At 34.3% G+C, this 21,861-nt stretch overlaps 2 protein-coding genes across 2 annotated transcripts; both read left to right on the forward strand.

The window, feature by feature from the left end:
* Positions 1 to 207: 207 nt before the first annotated feature.
* Positions 208 to 5,550, forward strand: LOC125667697 (protein toll-like). The gene has a single exon (XM_048901311.2). The coding sequence runs from the start codon at positions 349 to 351 to the stop codon at positions 4,429 to 4,431; it is 4,083 nt and encodes a 1,360-aa protein (XP_048757268.2). The 5' UTR covers positions 208 to 348; the 3' UTR covers positions 4,432 to 5,550.
* Positions 5,551 to 16,395: 10,845 nt separating this feature from the next.
* Positions 16,396 to 18,781, forward strand: LOC125660344 (slit homolog 2 protein-like). The gene has a single exon (XM_056150720.1). The coding sequence runs from the start codon at positions 16,396 to 16,398 to the stop codon at positions 18,427 to 18,429; it is 2,034 nt and encodes a 677-aa protein (XP_056006695.1). The 3' UTR covers positions 18,430 to 18,781.
* Positions 18,782 to 21,861: the final 3,080 nt, after the last annotated feature.

Below are 21,861 nucleotides of genomic sequence, written 5' to 3' on the forward strand. Positions count from 1 at the left end.
TATGGGAATTCATAATCTGCATGCCAATGTAAATGTCAGACGAAAACATACTATGTGCGTTTAGGTATTTCATTTTTTAATTGAAAAGGGGATTTAAGTTCAAATTTTTCATTATTCCATTAACACTTATTTCATCTACGTCATCATACTAGCATTATATTTCTACTGAATCCATGTTTCTTTCGTTCGCCAGGTTGCCTTAAGAAATTTTGAATTATGTGATGGAAGGATAGTACAGAGCAGCCGAATTAATTGTTCATACATTGAAGCAAACTTAACAATTCAAGGACTATCTTGATTTCTGTTTGCGTTCATCTTACTAGATATCTCCTCTGAGAATGAGCATCAATGAAAATGTATTTCCAAACGATCATCACCATGGCGATTCTTTTTTTACATCATGTATATCGCACCAAGGGTGATAACTGTTATTTTCCCGAATGTCGACTGAGAGTAGAAGGGATTTGGAATTCACAATTGTTTTACCGTCAGAAAACATCCCGGTTGTCAGCAGAAAATGTTGTGTATATCAGGAATCGGAATGATTGCTGGCTAAACACAACGGTACTAAAACAGCGTTTGAAAACGGAGGATGGCCATGGTGTTGGAACTATTTCCTTCAAATGTTCTTCCAACATCGTCGTTGATTTCACATCTGTCGAAACGTCATTTCACTCCAACTTTAATTTCTCTCTCAAAGTTACAGCCTGCCGTGTCTCTTTGTATTCATATCTTATGATAAAAAGAACAATAGGGAACATTTTAGCATTTGAACTTGACGACACAGCTATATCTTTTGAGCAACCTTTCTGCAATGTGACTAATTCAATAAAGGACATTTGTGATTTATGGACGACAATGTACTCGATAAAGTTGACTTTACCTTCATCTGATTATCAACATAATAATGCTACGTTGCTATTTGATTGTCCCGGTGTTTATCCTTCAGTGACGAATGTATTGCTCAGGAATTGGCCAATCGATAGTTATACGAGTTCTCTCATCGACTCGAAGTTCCCTTATCTGCACAATCTAGAAATTTCCTTTTCTTCTTTGACGATTCCACCGCTATTTCGATGGTATGCAGGAAATGGAATATCTCAGAATCTCACGGAATTCAAGCATGCAGACAACCATGTTCTTACAGCTGGGTTGCATAAGCGTACATTAAGACTGAACTCTAACAATATTAAAGATCTCACCAAATTTTATTTCAAAGGAAATGTCCAGAGTTTAGATCTGTCTTCCAATGGGCTTCACGTCTTTAACGAAAGTACTTTCACTGGATTAACAGGTCTTCAGCATTTGAATCTGAGGAATAATACTTTGACAAGAATTCCAAATCGATCATGGAGAAATCTGCGAGACTTGCGATACCTTGATCTAAAATCTAATAAACTCACAAAAATTCCTAACATTATGTTTGTTTATAACGCGAAAATTGAATTTTTAGATTTTTCGAGCAACTATATTAAAACAATAGAAGAGAATGCATTCACAAATTTAATGCAATTAAGAGAGATCCATTTAGAATCAAATGAATTACTCAATCTACCAGAAAAATTACTTCCACTGTACTCATTAAAGTTCCAATACATATTTTTGGATGGGAATCCATTAACAAAATTTCCTATCTCGATAATACATTGTCGATCTTTGGAAAAGGCAAGTTTTAGATATACCAATATAGATCTAAGTGATATAAATGAAGTGATAGATCAAATGCAATGGAGCATAGTATCCAATAATGTAGACAAATCAACGGATGAAGGTATTGAAGGAATTCTAACCAATTTCCCCGAACATCTTCGAAAAATAGATCTTTCTGGGTCTCGAGTGGAAAATATAGAGTTAGACATTTTCAAGAATTCAATATACTTGCCAAGAGGTGTATACATAGAAACTGAAAAGAAAGTTATTCTCTTAATGAAGTTTTTTGAAATCATTCTTCAGGAGAACAAACTTACTTGCGATTGTAGAATTAACGAGTTTATCAGGTTGGTCAAACATGCCAAAGGAAAGGAATTCAATGGAAAGGAGTATTTTTTCAAGTGGAAATGTTCCTCTCCAAACGAATTTAAAGACCGGTTAATGGTGAATATAAAGGAATCCGACACATACTGTGAGAAGGTTATTCAGAACTGTCCCAACAATTGTACGTGTCTGGAGAGGTCTGTTAGTGGTATAATTATTGTTGACTGTCGGTATCGTGGATATTTATCCCTCCCTGAGAAACTTCCCGATGGCATTGTAGACATCTGGTTTCAGCATAACAACATTTCTGTGGTTCAAAATATGGATTACTTGAAACGAATTCGTTATCTTTATCTTTCTCACAATCAATTGGTTGAAATATCGGGTGATGCTATTCAGAACATGAACAATCTGAGAAAACTTCATGTTGATTCCAACAATCTTGTGACCTTACCAACGGAAATCAGAGATATGAATATAGAGTATATTAACATTAATTACAATCCGTTCAAGTGCGATTGTCACTCTCTTTGGATGAAACATTGGTTGGTATCGAAGTCAAAATATTTTCCAGATATTACAGAAATAACGTGTAACGTAGCTGACCAGAGTGAAAAGGGTAGGGTATTCATTACAATTCCAGATTCTGACTTTGTGTGTTTGGAAGAGTACGATTCCCTAAAAGATGGCATCATCCCATCATTAACCAGCACGGGCTGCACACTAGCATTCATATTAGCACTATCCGTGTTATACGTATTCAGATTTGAAGTGAAAGTTCTAATTTTTATTTATATTGGACTCCATCCTTTTGATTTAGACGAGGACAATGATAGGGAAGCCGTTGACGTCCTAGTCGTTCATGCTCCTGGAATCACAACCTGGGTAATGGAGAACATAGTCAGTTATCTGGAGGCCCAAAGATGTCAGTACGTTGTCTGTGAAATAATGCGGGATTTTATTCCCGGATTCTCTCTTCAAGAGAATGTTGGAAGTATCGTAAAGAACAGCAAGCGAATGATATTAGTGATTTCTCCAGAACTCCTCGAGGGACAAATTGTAAAGTTGGTTTGGAGCGAAGCACAGGAAAAGATAAAAGAATTACGGACAAACTATGCTGTCATTGTATACCATAACGTTACAACAAAGGAAATCACGAATAAAGACATGCTGCGTTATTTGAAACGGGGAAAATCTGTACAATGCAACGACCGTCTTTTACGTCAGAAACTTTTCTACTGCATGCCGGTCTTTAAAGGGTGTACACAAGACAGGGCACAACTACCAAATATCCAAAGTTGTGTGAAAAATATGTACAGTGACGTGACAATACGAGATAATCAGTATGAACGTCATGTCTTCATTTCGCACTCAGACAAAGAGACGAGATATATGCTTGATAATCTAAAACCGGTGCTTGAAAAATCAGGCTACATCTTATGTATACCGGATAGGGATTTTGTATTAGGAGCACCAAAAGAAGAAAATATTCTCACAGCTATTGAAAGTTGTCATCATACGATATTCTTCTTGTCGGAGAACCATCTTCAGGATGAGTGGTCCATTTTTACATTCAGGACTGCCTGTGAGAAATCGTTAAGGAACAAGAACAATCACTTGATTGTAATTATTAGTGAAAACATAAACATTAATGAAATAGACGAAGAAGTACGCTACCATGTCAACACGCATGTTACTCTGCAAATTGGAGAAGAATGGTTTGTTAAGAAACTTTTGAATTCGTTACCTGATGTCCAACCTTTTGAGCGTTGTGCTGTAAATCAAAATATAATTGAGGGCGCTTGCTGTCTTTATACTGATATTCAAAATATTACCGACAGTATGCTCTTTGAGAGGGCCAGTGGCATTGGAGACAGTGAGAGCATAATTGAAAATGATCATGAAGTGATTCAAAACGAAAATGAGGAGCGAGGACTTGGTGATTCCTCTGTTGGAATCTTCATGGAGGACAATATAGTTGAACAAGTTGGTAGAGCCCGTCATAAAGATGAAGAAATTGAAATGGATAGAGATGGTCAACTGCGTAATTTTGAGAAAATTTATGAACATGAGATCAATTTTAGGAATATAACGAAAGAATATGAAGTGAGAAATAATATTGAGAATGATGAAATCAACGAATTTAATGACACCAATTCTGTGGACAACAACAATGTTTGTAACAGAGGAACTCAGACACTGCACCTTAATATACAGGAAAGAATTGATCTCAATGTAGCAGAAGATGGGGGGAATTTCTCAGACATTTTAAATGAGCAAATAGACGTAAGTATAGTGCAAAGTTTGAACATTGAAAATAGAGGCATTTTCAACCAAGTAAATATCGAAATGGCGAGAGATGAGAGAAATATATTTCACCTAAAAACTTATTGTGATGTCAGCGATAGTGACGTCAGCGATAGTGACAACTACACCGACTCTGAAACTGATAATTGAAATGATTACATTCATGTGAAATAAATCTGGAATTTATTAAACATTTCTCAACAAATAATGCATCATCTTTACTAGTTACAGGAATGATGGATACTCCTTTATTTATCCATAACTTTTACACCCTAACAATTTCTGTTTCATAGGAAATATTTACATAATGTTCGATGAAATAAATGCTCATTTACTGTATGAAGTTCACTCAATGTTATGTTGAACAATAAAGCGTTTGGCATTTTATTAACATACAGTGAACATAATTTATCGTTTGAATAATTAGTTTTATCATAGACATTTTAATGGACATTGCTCAATAAGGAATTACGATTGTATGTACATAATGTCTATATATCCGTCTCATCGGACATAATGATTTCATATTTCAGAAGTGGTTTTGATTAATTATGATTTACGAGAATAGTGAACATAAAATTCTGAAATATCTTTCCCATAAACTATTCAATTTGCATCAATGAATATTGGACTTTTTTTATCTATGGTAATTCCGAAGTAATTTATAGTACAGTGTTGTTTGTAATCTTTAATGTGCTGTTTTTGGTAAACAATGATTTTCAACTTATCTCACTTATTTTTGATTATACTGTCAGTCATTTATCAACATTGATGTATCAGACTGCACATTGATTTTGACTGCGGATAACTCCGTTTACCTTATCAAGATAAAGGGCCCACGGGCCCACAGGGGATACTTACTCCTCCTAGGTATATCTAGGGGTACGTGTTTGCCCAACTCTCTATTTGTTTTATAGGAGTTATGAGATTGATCACTGTTTGTTATCGTCACCTTTATAGGAGTTATGAGATTGATCACTGTTTGTTATCTTCACCTTTATAGGAGTTATGAGATTGATCACTGTTTGTTATCTTCACCTTTATAGGAGTTATGAGATTGATCACTGTTTGTTATCTTCACCTTTATAGGAGTTATGATATTGATCACTGTTCGTTATCTTCACCTTTATAGGAGTTGTGAGATTGATCACTGTTTGTTGTCTTCACTTTTCACATAATAACAATGCATTCCTGTTTTATATCAATATTGGGATATTTTCACAATTTTATGATTGTTTGTAAAAATAAAACATTGCTTAAAATAAAGACTCTGAAATTATATTTGATACTTATTTTTTCATGAAGCCATAGTATATATAAGGGATCTTTAATAACACATTTCTTCCATCTCCACCTACTTTATGTGGTATAGCATGCATGATTTTGAAATTGCTGTACCTGGAAATTACATATACTCACAAAAAATTGCATGAAGAAAAAATTTCATGAGAGGCTGCATCAGGACGGTATGTCTTTAAATTTCCGGTATAATACTGCAACATCTAAGAAACCAAATTGTCTCTATTGAAGGAATACAACCAACCCATGTCACTGACTGAAATCACAACGTTAGTGCTATAGACACTTTATGTGTCTGTAAAGAAGTCGTACTTATACTTCAACTGTCCTTTCAAAAGATGAAATTCTTCAAAACCATGCTTCAGTTTTACACACATTTAATATCTCAATCAATGGGTCGAATGAACATGAGTTACCATACCTATTTGTTGATTTCTAAACTACATAAAGACCTTTACAAACAAAGACACATTGCTGGATCCAGTAAGTGCTATACCAACCCCCTATCATTGCTCCTCATGAAAATATTAACAGCTGTGAAGGAGAAACTTCAAACGTACTTTCCAACTACATATGCCAGAATTGGTGTAAATCAAATGTGGATTCTGAATAATTACGGCGGGTGTGACCGGTCGACAGGGGATGCTTACTCCCCCTAGGTACCTTATCTCACCTCTGGTGTGTCCAGAGGTCCGTGTTTGCCCAACTATCTAGTTTGTATTGGTTATAGGAGTTATGAGATTGATCACTGTTCGTTATCTTCGCCTTTCATCAGATCGATTTTGTCGTAAAAGTCGATGTTGACGTTATTGAAGGAAACATTTCGCTTGGTCATAAAGATAGGTTTGCTGTCCAAACAGTTTCCAATACGCATAATGATAGGTTTTATTGGTAAAATAGATCGTTATAACGACCATAGAATTTGCGAAATGCTGATAGGATATGTTTTGGTTTCGGGTCTCTTCCTATATGAATGAAAGCATATTTTAGGGAACGTTCAAAAGATTGTCGCACATCAAACTACATTTAATATTTCTTTAAAAAAACAATTAAATCGGGCTGAACTATTCTTTTCTGAAACCTGTGAAAAATTCTTGCTTTTTTATGCGTTTCAGAAAATATGGTTTATTCGGTCTGCCCCATTTGCAAGCTTAACATATCTGCCAATATAGATTACAGTCGAAATAATCAGAAGTTTTATACACCATTAAATTATTTTATCATATTAAATCCGCACCACTTGTAATTTATTGACTGTAAAGACATTACAGGTCCATTATGTAGATGTAGATGGTAGGAATATCAGGACTCGAGAAATGGACTGATCACAATTGATTTACGACCTGACAGATCACAAAAAGAACAAGAGAAGTTCGGCGACACTCTTAGCATTAACAGCTTTATATAATGTAAAACTTATACGGTACCAATTTTGATTCACCAGATGCGCATTTCGACAATTAGTGTCTCTTCAGTGATGCTCAACCGAAATTTTTGAAATCCGAAATAACAATGAAGTTTTAGAACTGGTATAGGGAAAAACAGTGTGCCAAAAAGTGGAGTCAAATTCGTCTAAGGAGAAGAGCTATGCGTTAGGGAGATAATCCTTAATTTTGAAATGAATTTCTAAATTTTATAACAGCAATTAAATATACATCCGTATTTTCAAGCTAGTAACGAAGTACTTAGCTACTGGGCTGTAGAGACCCTCGGGGACTAACAGTCCACCAGCAGAATTTAGTCGTTTGAGAGGTTTTTCTATTCATTTAGAAAGAAAATGTTATAAGTTTTGAAAGCGTGTTTTCAACTTTTATCGTTATTCATCTCTGTACGTTTTATGATTGAACAGCATAAGGGTTAAGTATTTTTCGCTTTCGTAGGAACGGAATTGTGGATAGCCAGGTTCTTAAGAAAGTAAAACGTCCAATGTAATACCATGGCTTGTTGAAGCAAGCATGCGTGGATTTACTATACCAATGATGTTGTTGATGAGTGCTACTTTGAAACGTAAGTACATCGTAATAAAAAGCACAGTGAAAGAGTAAAGAAGCTGTTTTTCTTTTTTCCCAGGTAAAGAGAGGCAACCTCATCTGACTTGATACTAAGAGTACATACATAAATGAAGTACACCGAGACATGTTTTCTCAACAATATAGTCTTTGGGAATTTGCAGCACCTATTGACAATTCCCACTCTAGATTTAAGACAGTTACCTCCTCAGCTTTCAAACACAATCGAGCAAGACGTTGTGTAGGTACTAGGCTAATTTGATACTTATCATAATGGTCCATCTATTTCATTTATTTAATACTTAAACCTGTCCAAATGAAAAAATTGTGTGTCAGTTCGAATTTATAAAAGATTTGGAAAGGATTATAATTTACGATGAAAGGATTTATCTGGTGTACGACTGTCAGATTGCACCATTTTGGTTTGGCAGTAAAATCAATAGATTCTTAATGTACATTCCCGTGCAATAATTCTAAGAAATATAATTTTAAAATCATGAATAAATACGTATTGATCATATAAATGAAATGGCTGAAATATTGCTAGCACAATCGATCAATCAATAACAAAGTAAATAGGTATAAGTATATCATAACAACAACAAAAAGCACATGGTAGCCATGCGTTTTCTGTCATGATAACCTTCGGTAAATAAACTTTGCTTTAAATTTCAAAATGCATCCTTCTTAAAAAGAACAGGCCGTTAATTGGTTCCCTATTTGTAACTTAGATGTGACCATGCGTCTCCTGAAATAAAAATACCACTGATGTCACGTTGATTATTTCTATTGTAAGCAAACTACTGATCGTAAGAGGCGATAAAATGGAGCGGTCCTTCGGATTAGACCGCAAAAACTGAGGCCCCGTGTCACAGCAGGTGTGGAACGATAAAGCTAGTTATACCTCGCTGCTCCAAGACGTTAAGCAATGAGCATAGTCTTAAATTGTGAAGCCCTTCATCAACAATGCTAATGTCTCCATATGAGTGAAAAAAATTTGAGAGGGACCTCAATCAATATACAATCAATCAACCAACTGATGATTACAATGCTGATCATTTCTATCCTACACAAGTGTCACGTGATGTAGCGTATCACCTCAATTTACTTTTTTACCAGCTTCTTGGAAATATAATGATTGTGTCATGGGTGAATAAAGTTAAAATTCGGCTTACTCTGAGTAAAGACGAATAATAAAGTGCAAACTGCGCACTAAAAACGTTTGCCAAACACCCCTTTCACATACTGGTGTGTAATGTTCTATCAAATTGTGTAATATTCAATAGGACTTTGAGATAAAGAAACAAACGAACGGGTTTATTTGTATTGTGCTTTACGTTTCATTCGGGTTTTCACTTTTATAGAGACACCATTAGCTGTATGATGGACCAGTAGTATTCAAGTTTTCTACGTTTAATGACCTTAATTGTCTTCTTGATACTAGTAAGGACACATTAAATCAGACCTTCATGGTCAATCTCTCTCTCTCTCTCTCTCTCTCTCTCTCTCTCTCTCTCTCAAACACTCTCGTATGATCCCATGACCTATGCAAAATACACACTAACATCACTTTCTAAACTAAATGGTACAGGGTTTTATATATCATCAATTCATTCACATGTAAATGAGCATATTTTGCTGATGCAAGTTCCTCAAGGTGAAAGGTAGCGAATTCTATAGCAGTCATTAACAACCAAAACATTTATACATTTGTCACGACTAGAATCGTAAGTGTTTTCAGAGACCACCAATGAGCAATACTAGTCTCCGAGTAATCGATTTATTCTAAACTGAAATGAAACACTACGAAATATTAAATGGATCAAAGTTAACCAAATTTAGCTGGGCATTTTTCTTCTTCACTTATTTCCTAAAGTTTTTGACATTTAAGGCAATACAAATGCTGGACTGGTTATAAAGATAGTTATGAATTCAGAATATTTGAATGACAGTGTTGGTTTTCATCGTAGACCATTGGCAATATGGTAAATTGTTAGTAAAAATGAATATTTTATCATTTATTTTATCCAACTCGACTGAACAATTTTTTAAAGGAGTTTTTTGTCATTTGGCTTTTCACTGATCAACGTTTTCTTTTCTGATTTTTATTTTTTGGGGGTGGGGTGTTATTATAAACCCTACACATTCAGCATAATGTATTGGAATTGCTCGCTTCTATCATAATGCATGACATATTTTAGTGTACTCTCCTCAAATAGATAATAAATTTTTCTTGGCACTATTAAACGTGTATTCCTCAATGGTTTGACCAATGCGACCTTGTGCATGTGTCATAAACGTAGAAGCTCACATAAATTTATAGACCGAACACATGTTAACTATCAATATTAACAACAGGGAACGACTTCCTACAGGTGATTGGACATAAGAGAGGAAAAGTCATCGTGACCACAAAAAATATGAATGGAAACGAAATTATCAATTCAAATTAGACCATGTTCACTGTACGCAGTTTTCTTTGATCTTATTTTTTCCAATACCATTTTTTTCTGATCAGAAATCCTGGTAACGCACTTGACACAATTCCATGCAATAATTGATTTTCTCTCTCTCTCTCTCTCTCTCTCTCTCTCTCTCTCTTTCTCTCTCTCTCTCTCTCTCTCTCTCTCTCTCTCTCTCTCTCTCTCTCTCTCAATCAGATTGAAATGTAGAAGATTTTCAGAGAAATAATGTTAGCGGATAAGAAAATTATTCTTAGTCTTGAAAACATTTACCTTTCTAAATTTATTTGACTTTATCTAAAAAAAACAACAACAAAAAAGAAAAAAAAAAAGAGAGAATGGAATCCAATATTATTAAAACCTATAATGATTTTTATCATTGTTAAAAAAAAATTAGATACCATGACAAAGATGAACTTAGGACGTGTGTAAGAAATAAGTAATTACGTGCACTGCAGATATGAATTATGCATGGAAGATATGCAGATGTTTACAGCATAAATGTTTATAAGTTCATAATTCCTGACATACATAATAACAAAAACACTTTAGGAGCTCAATTTCTGACATACTTTATAACAAACTTGTTTATTAGTGTACAATTTCTAACATACTTTATAACAAACTTGTTTATTAGTGTACAATTTCTGACATACTTTATAACAAACTTGTTTATTAGTGTACAATTTCTAACATACTTAAGAACAATAATATCTTAAGTGCAATAATTTCTGACATACTTAATAACAAATGTTTTTAAGAGTACTACATAGTTAATTACAATAATGCTTATAAGCGCACAATATCTGATATACTTGATAACATAAATGTTTATATAAGTGCATTTAGTAACAAAAATGTTTATAAGTGCATAATTTATGGCATACTTAATAACAGAAATGTTTATAGGTGCATAATTTCTGACATATTTAATAACAATGTTTTATGTGCATACTTTCTGACATACTTAATAACAAAAATATTTTTAAATGCATAATTTCTGACAAACTTAATAACAATGTTTTATATGCTTACTTCCTGGCATACTTAATAACACATATGGTTTTTAATGCATACTTTCTGACATACTTAATAGCAAAAATGTTTATAAGTGCATAATTTCTGACATACTGTTTTATGTGCACAGTTTCTGGTATACTTAATAACAAACATGTTTATAAGGGCTCAATTCCTGACATACCTGATAACAGAAATGTTTTATAAGTGCACATAATTACAAAACTGTTATAAAAGCACAATTTCTGACATAATTTGATAACAAAAATGTTTATAAGAGCACACTATCTGACATGCTTGAACTCTGTATGACTTACAACCTGAGTCATAATTGAAATCAATTTCAGTAAATGAATCTATGATTTTTATTGTTCGTGATTTTAAATTGAATGCATTATCCTTGTGAAATGTTTTATACATGTACAATGTACTAATGAGAATAAACACATTAGCATGCACTGGCTTTGTTCTGACACGGTCATTTACCTACCTATTTGTATATTCCTAGCTCAAATATTGCAAAATTGTAAATAAGTGAATGTGTTAACTAGCCTTTCTTGGAAATTGCATGCAATATCATAGTTAAAGAGGCATACATTTCGTCGTGCATATTCTCTCTCAAACTACTATACCAAGTCCTCGAAAAATAGCACTGAGATTACTGTTTAATGTCACAAAATCTGTAATCAAGTCAAAGTTGACACTGCAGAAAAAATGAAGGTTTTTTGCGATTGATATTATGGAGGCCGTGACGTACATTGGGTGATTTATTGCCCAATGAACGTTTAACAACATTCGTTTGATGTAGTGAACCTCTTCTACGAGATCGCGAAGAAAATATATAAAATAGGTCGACTTTATAAGTTTGCTCTGAATAATGGTGTAAATATCTAATTAATTATTGTACGGATCTACGCTAATCGTATTCTGGGCAAACTGGCGTTTTTTATTAGTGGAGCTCTAACATTGTGACGTCATTTTTGCGAAAATAAGAAAACAATTGTAAATATCATAACGTTCGTATCACATACAAGGATGTCGTGGGGGGGTGAAAACAGCGAATCAAATGATGTTCTCTTTACTGGTATCTGTAAGTTTTTGTACAATAGCTCCTTATCCAATTACATTTCCTACAATACTAAAACTCCAGATCTTTTGTATAAATAACGAAGTTGGTCGTCCATCACATCAATACTTCATTCAAGACTGCAATACAGGTATAACCATCTAGGTAAGTTTTATAATACATGAACATATGTATATTTCTAAACATATTAATTCTACTTTATGCATCTTTTCGATTTCATATATATCTAATACCCCCTAAATACCAAGAGCAACCGTAATATAACACCAAGAGAATCAACATCTGATCCAACGCTGCAAAACTCGTTAGGAGAGTATGTGAAAACATTCAAATATATTGATAATGTTTTCAATAACTCCATTTTACAAAATCAGTTTTATATTCTAGATATAGATGCTCGAGTTCACCGCATTTCAAGGACAATCTTGTAATGACAAAGCTCTGTAGTGCCCCCGATAATTCTGATGTGGGAAGGTATGAATTATTCATATCATGTGGTAACGTTTTTTTTGCAGAACGCAAAACTTTAACAAGTGCATATTTTTTTCATCAATCTAACCAAAAGGGAAGCTTTAAATAGCATTGTTTCTACAGAATCATGAAACACGTAATTCTGTGTAAGGCTGTATCCTTTGTAACTTATCGTCCGGAAGAGGATTTCTTACCATTTTTAAAGAATTCGATGCCTTTGATGATTGCAAATCTCTTTCATGAATTTGATTTACTTCATACATGTAGTAAACTATTTCTACTAGGTAATTCAATATTTTACACGTCTGCTTATTTTTAAAACATGTTATAAAATTTTTAATAAATCTTAAATATCAATGAACGTGATATTTTCCCCATATTTTTCAGTAACCAGTAATATTAATCACAACTTCCATAAAAAGTTTGCCTTTTTTTCGTGAACTATATTTTAAAATTCTACTCCAATTTGGCATTAAACACAACACAGGCAATTGCACTTCAGAACGGGTTGAAGTACGATTATTAATATTTATAGAAATTTGCACTTTTCGAATTCTGTCAAATATGCATTCTATATGTAGAGTCCATGCATATGAAAGATAACTTGAAAAGAAATTGTTGAAAGCAAAAATTTAATTTTAGAATTCAGCTGATAAAACACGAACGAGAATATTTAGCGTTTGCTCTCCATGCTTAAAGATAGATGGTGCAAATCGACTTTTTAAGCATAATAATGACAGAATATCTAAGTATGCTTTTCTTGAAGAAATAATCCGTGGAGAACGAGAAGAGAAACATACAAAGGACTCTCTTCCATAAATCATAAAATTCTTTTTATCCACCATCACAGAGGGTGTACACCTCCTTCATATAATGTCCTATATTTGCAACCACCTTAAAGCAAATGGCACGCATCACTCTATACATAGAGTTTATTATTTATTATCATTATTAAAATTCATAAAGTGCACAATTTTACAAACAAAAATGCAATCAATGGCGCTCTACATGTAAATTAAATCAAGAAATACACAAGTTTAATGGAATGATTATCATTTCATAGAGTTTAGTGCTGATAGCACGTGTCATTCAACAAAAAGTGAATACATCGAACAGTGACCAATCTCCTATCAAAAATATAAAATTAAGAGTAAGGCAAACTCGGACTCCCGGACCCACCAGACATTGGATCAGGTGCTTTGGAGTAAAGATCCCCTATTGACTGGTCATACCTGCTGTAGGTCCTACAACTAAATCAGATAAACAGAGAAATTCGAACAATATGGGGGGAAACGGTCTAACAATTGGAGTAAAACATACGACATAATGACAGGATTTATTTGTAAATTAGACGAAAATTAGAACACTTAAAACAAGTTATTCTGGATGAATTTGATAGGGCCATGTGATCCTTACATAAAGAGGGTAAATATGAGATATGAACGATAAATTAATTCCGATTACCCTTTTTCAATTACAACGGTTTACACTTTTGCAGAAAACAGGTCAACTCTAAAATTTAGTACATCGCCGTTTTAAGATAAGAAGTCGGTCTCCCTCATTAAGAGGCGCCTTTAAGATGAGCCGAATCGTCAAACCCCAATTTGTTTGAATTTTATTATCTTAATTTCATTCGTTCTGTGTTAAACTTTTCCTTATGTCTCTTATTAAAAATTTGATGAATATTTCACAACCTAAAGCAATTATTTAATATCTTGATATCACTCAATATGTGTCTACATTTCTAATTTGTACAGCGAAACAATGTACTTGCTATTATTAGAAAAAGTAAAACGCATATGCTATTTAATGGCTTGCATTTTAGGCATTTCTTACCTATTTCAAAGCCCTCTACAGCTGACAAAAAGGAACCTTAAGATTAATTCTGGTTTAATGTGAGTTTTCAGAATGACAAATGATTTAAGAAAACACACTTCTTAACGCTTTTAATTAAGTCCCAAATCGTGTGGATTCACTTGCCATGCATTCAGGGTAAGTTATAAGTTGATGAATAATTTTCTGAGCGTTTTCCAAATTCAATAATTATCCCCATTAAAAACTAAGCATTTATTATTAAAGAAACTGTTTAAACAAACTCGTATCAGATAACGGAAAATAATATCCCAAATCTATTATGAGAAATACTCATGAATCTAATTTTCAACCATGCTTTATGACGCTTCAGGGAATCACGCATTTTAAAATAATTTTTAGCGATATCAGGGTCTCGTACAGAACCTATTGTTTATAAATATGAGAGTTATCGCTTATTCAGCAATATTCCAATATGTTGTCTATATACATGTATATGTGGGTCTCCTTGAGGAGGAAACTGTTTCGACATTAGTGCGTATAGACTGCCGTCAATAGGACCGTGGTTGTCAAAGACAGGTTCAGCACATGGTCGAAATCAAAACTATATAATTGAAAACATACATTAAGTTTGCGCAAAGTTTACAATTCTGACAGCCATTTTTTTTCTGCTGAAGGTGCATGGTGTTTACATTTCATAAATGAATAGGTTAGAGTCTGAATTCACCCTCTTTTGTAAAGAAACATTAATCTAATGTAGTAGTCAGCAAACGTGTGCTTTCAAAAGTTTGTAATATACTTCTGAATTACATAATAGGCGAATTAGTTAAGAAGTCATGCCCGTAAATGAAAAAAAATATGGAATAAGATTGATGAATTTATAGAAATAAATGTATTTTACATATCGTGTTTTCTATGTGTGTTAATCTGTTCAACGAATCCATTTTACAATTTTTAAAAATATATTTTCGTTGCAGCTTCTTTTTTTACCTTTATAATTGTTGTCTGTGGATCTGAAAACACATTTTAATCATAAAGTTTCTAATCAATTATAGGCTATCATTAAACTTAATTAGAGTTAATTCTTGTTTCCGAAATCAAATATTTCATAATTTAATGAATGCTTCATAATGCGTAATGAATTTTTAACATTTGTCAATGAAAAAGTTCTCGTGAACACATCATGTTATGAGATTGATCACTGTTCGCTATCTTCACCTTTCATTATTGGTCCAAGATAGTACCCGTGTAATCCAGAGTCGCAATGACCCCACCATCCAGCAAAAATAGCGTTTCCCTACGTAATTGTATATTCTGAATGTGTACAACTGAAAACTTTTACAGAAGTATTTTAAGAATCTCCTTAAATACAATTTTTTCAAGCTTGTAACGTTGAGATCGAATCATGATCGTAAGAAGTTAACGACTTTTGTTAAATGTGAATTATGCAAACCCCATACCCACTTTTGCCATCATCACGGCTCTTTGATTGATGATCACGGTCCCATTGACAAACTGTGATATAATGGTTGTCCTCGTACAATACATCATTCATGTATTCATTTCGAGTCCTGATCGGACCAATTGAATATACACATCTTAACCAAGTTTTAACAGTCTATATTTACTAAATATGTACATAATTACTCTTTGCAGGAAGCAGCGGGAAGATTTCACCAGTTAGATAGGTTCACGTGCTCTGATAGGCGGACCAGGACGTGTACCTAACGATAAAACGAAGCAGAGCAGGATTTTTAACAAAACCTTGACGATCGACATAGCGAAAAGTTGTATTAATAAGTAATTAGAAGAAACAAAATATTCTGTGATTCAGTTGTTTACATTTAGCATTTTTCTGTGGATGGCAAACACGAAAAACGTATTCTGAATTGCTGATATGGACTTTTCAACTATGTATTTTAATCTCAGATTTCTCGTGTTCTTATGCATCATAACTATGCATTTCTCTGTCGCTAACATTGTCACACAGTGCCGAATCCCAAAATGTGTTTATAGAAGGGCTGTAGCCCCTTCACATAGCGTAACAAAAATGAATAACAAACCCATTCGGACAAATCTCGCAGGGTTTTCTCTGAAACCCCCACGTTCCAACGAGTGTTACCTCCGAGCCTCGGATGTACTTGATAGTTACCAGTTTGATGGCACCCGAGTGATAGGTGTCCTGGTTCTGCGGTGCCTCTCGAATTACAGGATCCACCTCATGCCTGATATCAGGTCGAGATTGCCCAATGTGATTTTTCAAATTCAAATTGAGAAATGTCTCTTGACCACAGACAGTTTGAACTCTCTTAGTCGGCGCGTAACGATTGATCAAATGTCGTTTATAAACTCATATCCGCTCGTGGATCACAGGTACTGTGATGGGTCTGGTGTAGCTATATCTGACTGCGGATTGTGGAGTTCCACCACAGCCATTAGTATCATTCTTCCAGAGGGTCTGAAGTCAATCAATATCTCAAAAGTTTTCCAGTGCAATGAAACCTTTCCAAACGTAAACGAATTGCTTTTCCGGCGATGGGATTTAAATCAACACCTTTCGTACCTTAGACAGAAGTTTCCGAACGTACAAGATCTGCAGATCTCCAATTCGTACTTAAAGGCCTCCCCTTCCTTTCCATGGAATGACAAAAAATTAAGATTTCACTACAACATGTCATTATCGGAGACAGCATTGTATGATTCCGCATCTATCTTCCATATCAATATTGAACCAAATATGCAAAAACGAGCCCTGAATTTGAATTCTAATGATATACAAGTACTGACCGGCTTCAGATTTGAAGGACACTTGGACATGCTAAAATTATCCCGTAATGGTCTTAGGTCGATCGGTACTTTTACTTTCTCTGGATTACATGGCCTCCAGCATTTAGACCTCAGCGTGAATCTTTTGGCAGACATTCCACGCAATGTTTTCCGTGGTCTTACAAGTCTCAGACACATAAATTTACATGCCAATCTCCTCTCTGTGATTCCAGATGATATGTTTTATGATAACACGGACCTTGTCTATCTCGATCTTTCAAACAACAGCATAACAATTATTGGGACCAACGCCTTCTCTAAACTGCATCACCTGGAAGAACTCAGATTGGAATATAATCGTATTGTAACCATCAGTTATTCCATGCTTCCTGCATTCTCTGTGTCTTTTAAGTCCTTAGTACTTGATGGAAATCCGCTGAGAGAATTACCAGAGGCCATATTTTACTTCAAAACATTGTACGATGTAAGCTTGAGAAATACAAAGATCAATTTTGAAAACTTGACAAAGGTAGTGCTTGATTTAGATTTTTCTCTACTGGCAGAAGGGAATTCTCAAGGCTTGACCGTTACAGAGACGGACTTGATTCGCATATCACCCCGGAAGTTAAAGAGGATCGACCTCACTGGTAGTGATATAAACAATCTTCATTTGAAATATTTCGGAACTGACATGACTACTGTGCTAAATTCTAGGATACTGAAGCTAAAACTACTCATCCTTTTGAAATATTTTCAGATTATTCTCAATGATAACCCAATTACTTGTGACTGCCGAATTAATCACTTATCTAGATTTGTCAAAAGAATGTTGGCAGAAGGACTTCTTCGGGGAAATGAATATTTCTTCAATGACTGGAAATGTGCTTCTCCAAGGGAACTAAAATACAAACCTGTATTACAAGTTCCGGAAACGGAAACCTACTGTGTGAAAGACGTACATGACTGTCCGGCGGCATGCACGTGCTACGAGCGGTCCGTCAGTGGCGTCACTATTGTCGATTGTCGAAATGTCGGGTTGAAAGAACTTCCGAAACAACTTCCAAGGGGAGTATTGGATTTGTGGTTTCAGCACAACAATATAACAAATATCACACGAACATCCTATCTTCCGAGGACGCGGCAGTTGTTATTGACTGGAAATAAGAATATCAAAATTAACACTAGAGAACTCCAGAACCTCGACATACTTAAGATCACTATTTAAGAGTTCGAAAAGAAAACCTTATACAATTTTATGAATTGTCATAAACGGGTAATACTAATTTTATTGTTATTATTTTTATTCTTTCGACATACAGCGATATATTTATGATATTATTTGTAGGTCTGACAGATAGTATAGATGAATGAATACTCATTGAAACCTCTATCACTTCCTGTATGAGTGAAATATTTTTAACTGTATTATCAAGTATGGTTGTTATATCAGTGTGTTTGCGTGATATATCAATATGTTAGTATGATATATAAATGTGCTTTTATGATATATTGATATGATTGTATGATTCATGAATGTCTTTGATATACATGTAAACGCACCAATGTATTTGAATGATATAGCAATGTGTTTTATATATTATACATTGAACGGTTTGATAAAATTGTTACCGAATGGAAAGTTATGTTTGTCTTATCTCTTAGTCCTTGTGCTTAAAGATGCGTGCAGCCTATGAAAGTTTAATGCTGCAAAGATTACGAATTCTGCCTCATGGTCGTCACTTGGAGGTCGTCACTTGGAGGTCGTGAGTTCGATCCTCGCTCGTGACATGGCCGCGTCAGATTCACTGGTAAGACGTAAACATAGGTGGTACATGTAATTGCTCCTTCACCAACCGCATCGCATTTAGAGGTGAGAGTCACGGGTCTTACGGATATGATCTTGAAAACAGAGGTTCAGAATCACGAAAGGCGTAAGCACGTCAAAGAACTCCCACTCCTATGGCCCTGCGCCCTGAGCACTAAGCATTGGTCTAAATATGTAGTACTTCACCTACAGCTGGTGACGTCTCAAACCCGAGTTTAACTTTTTTGAAATGATGCAAAACAAACAAACAATATTAACCCACATATATCTGTATCAAAACACAGCTATCCACAATATTTTCCGAACGTGATTAGTCAATTTCCATCAGACATTTTATTTCCGTATCAAACAATGTTAGATTTTCACAACACCAACAAAATACTACAGACAATATGTTAATAGATACTTTCAATCTCAATTACCATCATGTGAATCAATTCTTCATTCTGAAATCATCAGTCTATGTGGGGTTAGAAATGATAAAACGGGGAAGATACTCTGTAACGAACAGTGATCAATCTCATCAATAAAATAGTACAATTAAAGGTAACCAACAGGGATCAATCTCAAATCCTTAAAAGAACACAATATTGAGAGAACGACAAAGACGGACCCCTAAAAACCAGAGATGGGATCAGATGTCTAGGAGGAGTAAGCATTCTTTATTGTCCAGTCACACTCGCCGTGAGTCCTCTACCTTGATCAGGTAATCGGAGTAATCTGCATGTAAAGAACAGTCGAACAGTTGGTATGAAACTCAGCATTCGACCTAACGACATGTTGTATTTGCAAATAAGAGCATTTTGAAGACCATAGAAGTTCCAAAATACTGACTGTTTAAAACCATGCCTGGAATGGAAAAACATTTCATGATATGCAGAAAATTTTCTCGCGTGTTGAATCAATTGAGTAAACAGACTCTTTGTATGTAGACCTTGTGATGTAATATTGCTACATAAATATATAAAGTTAATGATAGAGATGCTGAAGTCCTCCAGTTTGTCATGAAATAAAATTCTTCCTTTAATGCATCTTCACCTTTCCGTTAGAGTCTATGTTCAGTAAAAGATCCCAATACATTACATGAAGCAGATACAGAAGACTTTGTGGTGTCTTTTACTTTGAATTCACTATAGGAGATATCGAATTGACAGATGAATGAAAGTGAATATTGTTAATATATACAACATTGTCTATGTGATTGTCGAGTAGAAGCCACTGCAAAATATTTCGCTTTTCTTGTGCAAGCCTTGAATAAATTCTACCTCGTACATTTTGTAAGAATACAAAATACAGATCAGCTAATAAAGGGGCACACTGTACCCATGGGAATTCCAACAGACGTTTGGAAAAACAATTGCTTCCAAAGAGTACATACATGTTGTTTATGAAGAACTCCAGAATACCTTCAATACTAACTACAGAGTACTTGTGTGTAGGATCGGAATGGTGTGTAACAGTTATGTTTGGACGATTGATTACAAGATTTCGATATTCTTATAAGTGTTGTGGTACATTTGGGTTTGGTTAATCATTTACTGGACTCTGTAACGTATATAATCTCCAGAATTCTGATGAAACAATTAGTTACAGTCCTTGTGCTAGATAAAATCTTGCAGAGGGTATTGGAATTCTGTAGAGGGTGTTAAAATTACAGAGAGTGGCGAAATCCTACAAAGGATGTTAGAATCATGTAGAGGGTGTTAGAATCCTGTAAATGGTGTTTGAAAAGCTATGTGTTTGAATTACTTACGTGTACGTTACATTAATGTATTTCATTATACAAAATCTTTTTTACGGTATTGGACAAGAATATACCCGAAAGAATGTTAATATATTTAATAAATGTTTATTTAACATGCATTTGTAAATGCAAACTGATGCAAAGAAAGCAACATCTATTTTGCAATTTCGCTGAAGCATTTCGAATGATGATTTTATTACAAAAGCTCCAAAACACTTTTAGGTTTCGAAAACTAACAGAATTTTCTCTGTTGTGCATAAATTTATTGACTTCTAATAGATTTACATACCTGTACTGTAGTATAAACCATACTTCTACCTGATTGGTTGTTCTTTATATCATACATTATCACAATTGTAAATTATTACACTATGAGAACCTAGTTGTTTTAAGGGAAGTGTTGTTAGTTGACACTGACCTAGGTTTTATTTTCAATATAAAATGAAATAAATAAATTCTCAACCTCCGGAAAGTAAGATATATCTATATACATATACTTATTGCATGCCTGATGTTTAATGGATATGGATGAGACTGTGGCTAATGCAAAACTATCAGTTTTCTGCAATTTCATACTTGCACGAATTCTTTCAATATAAACAAGGATCTTTTCAAATTTCCTTAAACGCCCTCGCGCCTATCTGTCACAATCTATTTTGTATGTGTATTTATTTTACTATTTAGATTTTATTGTTGATTTCTTTGGATGTTCCATCATTTACATATTTGAATTATTGGTTATTATTTAGATATGTGTGCCATTCTCTTAGATAAAATGCAAAGATAAAAAACAAATATCAATCACAGATCTCCTATAAGCAATACAAAACACAGAGTTGGGCAAACACGGACCCCTGGACATACCAGAGGTGGAATCAGGTGCCTAAGAGGAGTAAGCACCACCTGTCGACTGGTCACACCCGTCGTAAGCCTTATATCTTGATAAGGTATAAACGGAGTTATTTCGAAATTCCTAAAACTTAAATTAATCAATACACGTGAATAAAGCTAATGTCTACAGATTTCAGCTTAATGGGTAGTTTACTTATTTTAACCACCTCTGACCTGAAAAAAATACTCAAAAGCAT

The sequence above is a fragment of the Ostrea edulis genome, chromosome 9 (genome assembly GCF_947568905.1).
Source record: "Ostrea edulis chromosome 9, xbOstEdul1.1, whole genome shotgun sequence".
NCBI lineage: Eukaryota > Metazoa > Mollusca > Bivalvia > Ostreida > Ostreidae > Ostrea > Ostrea edulis.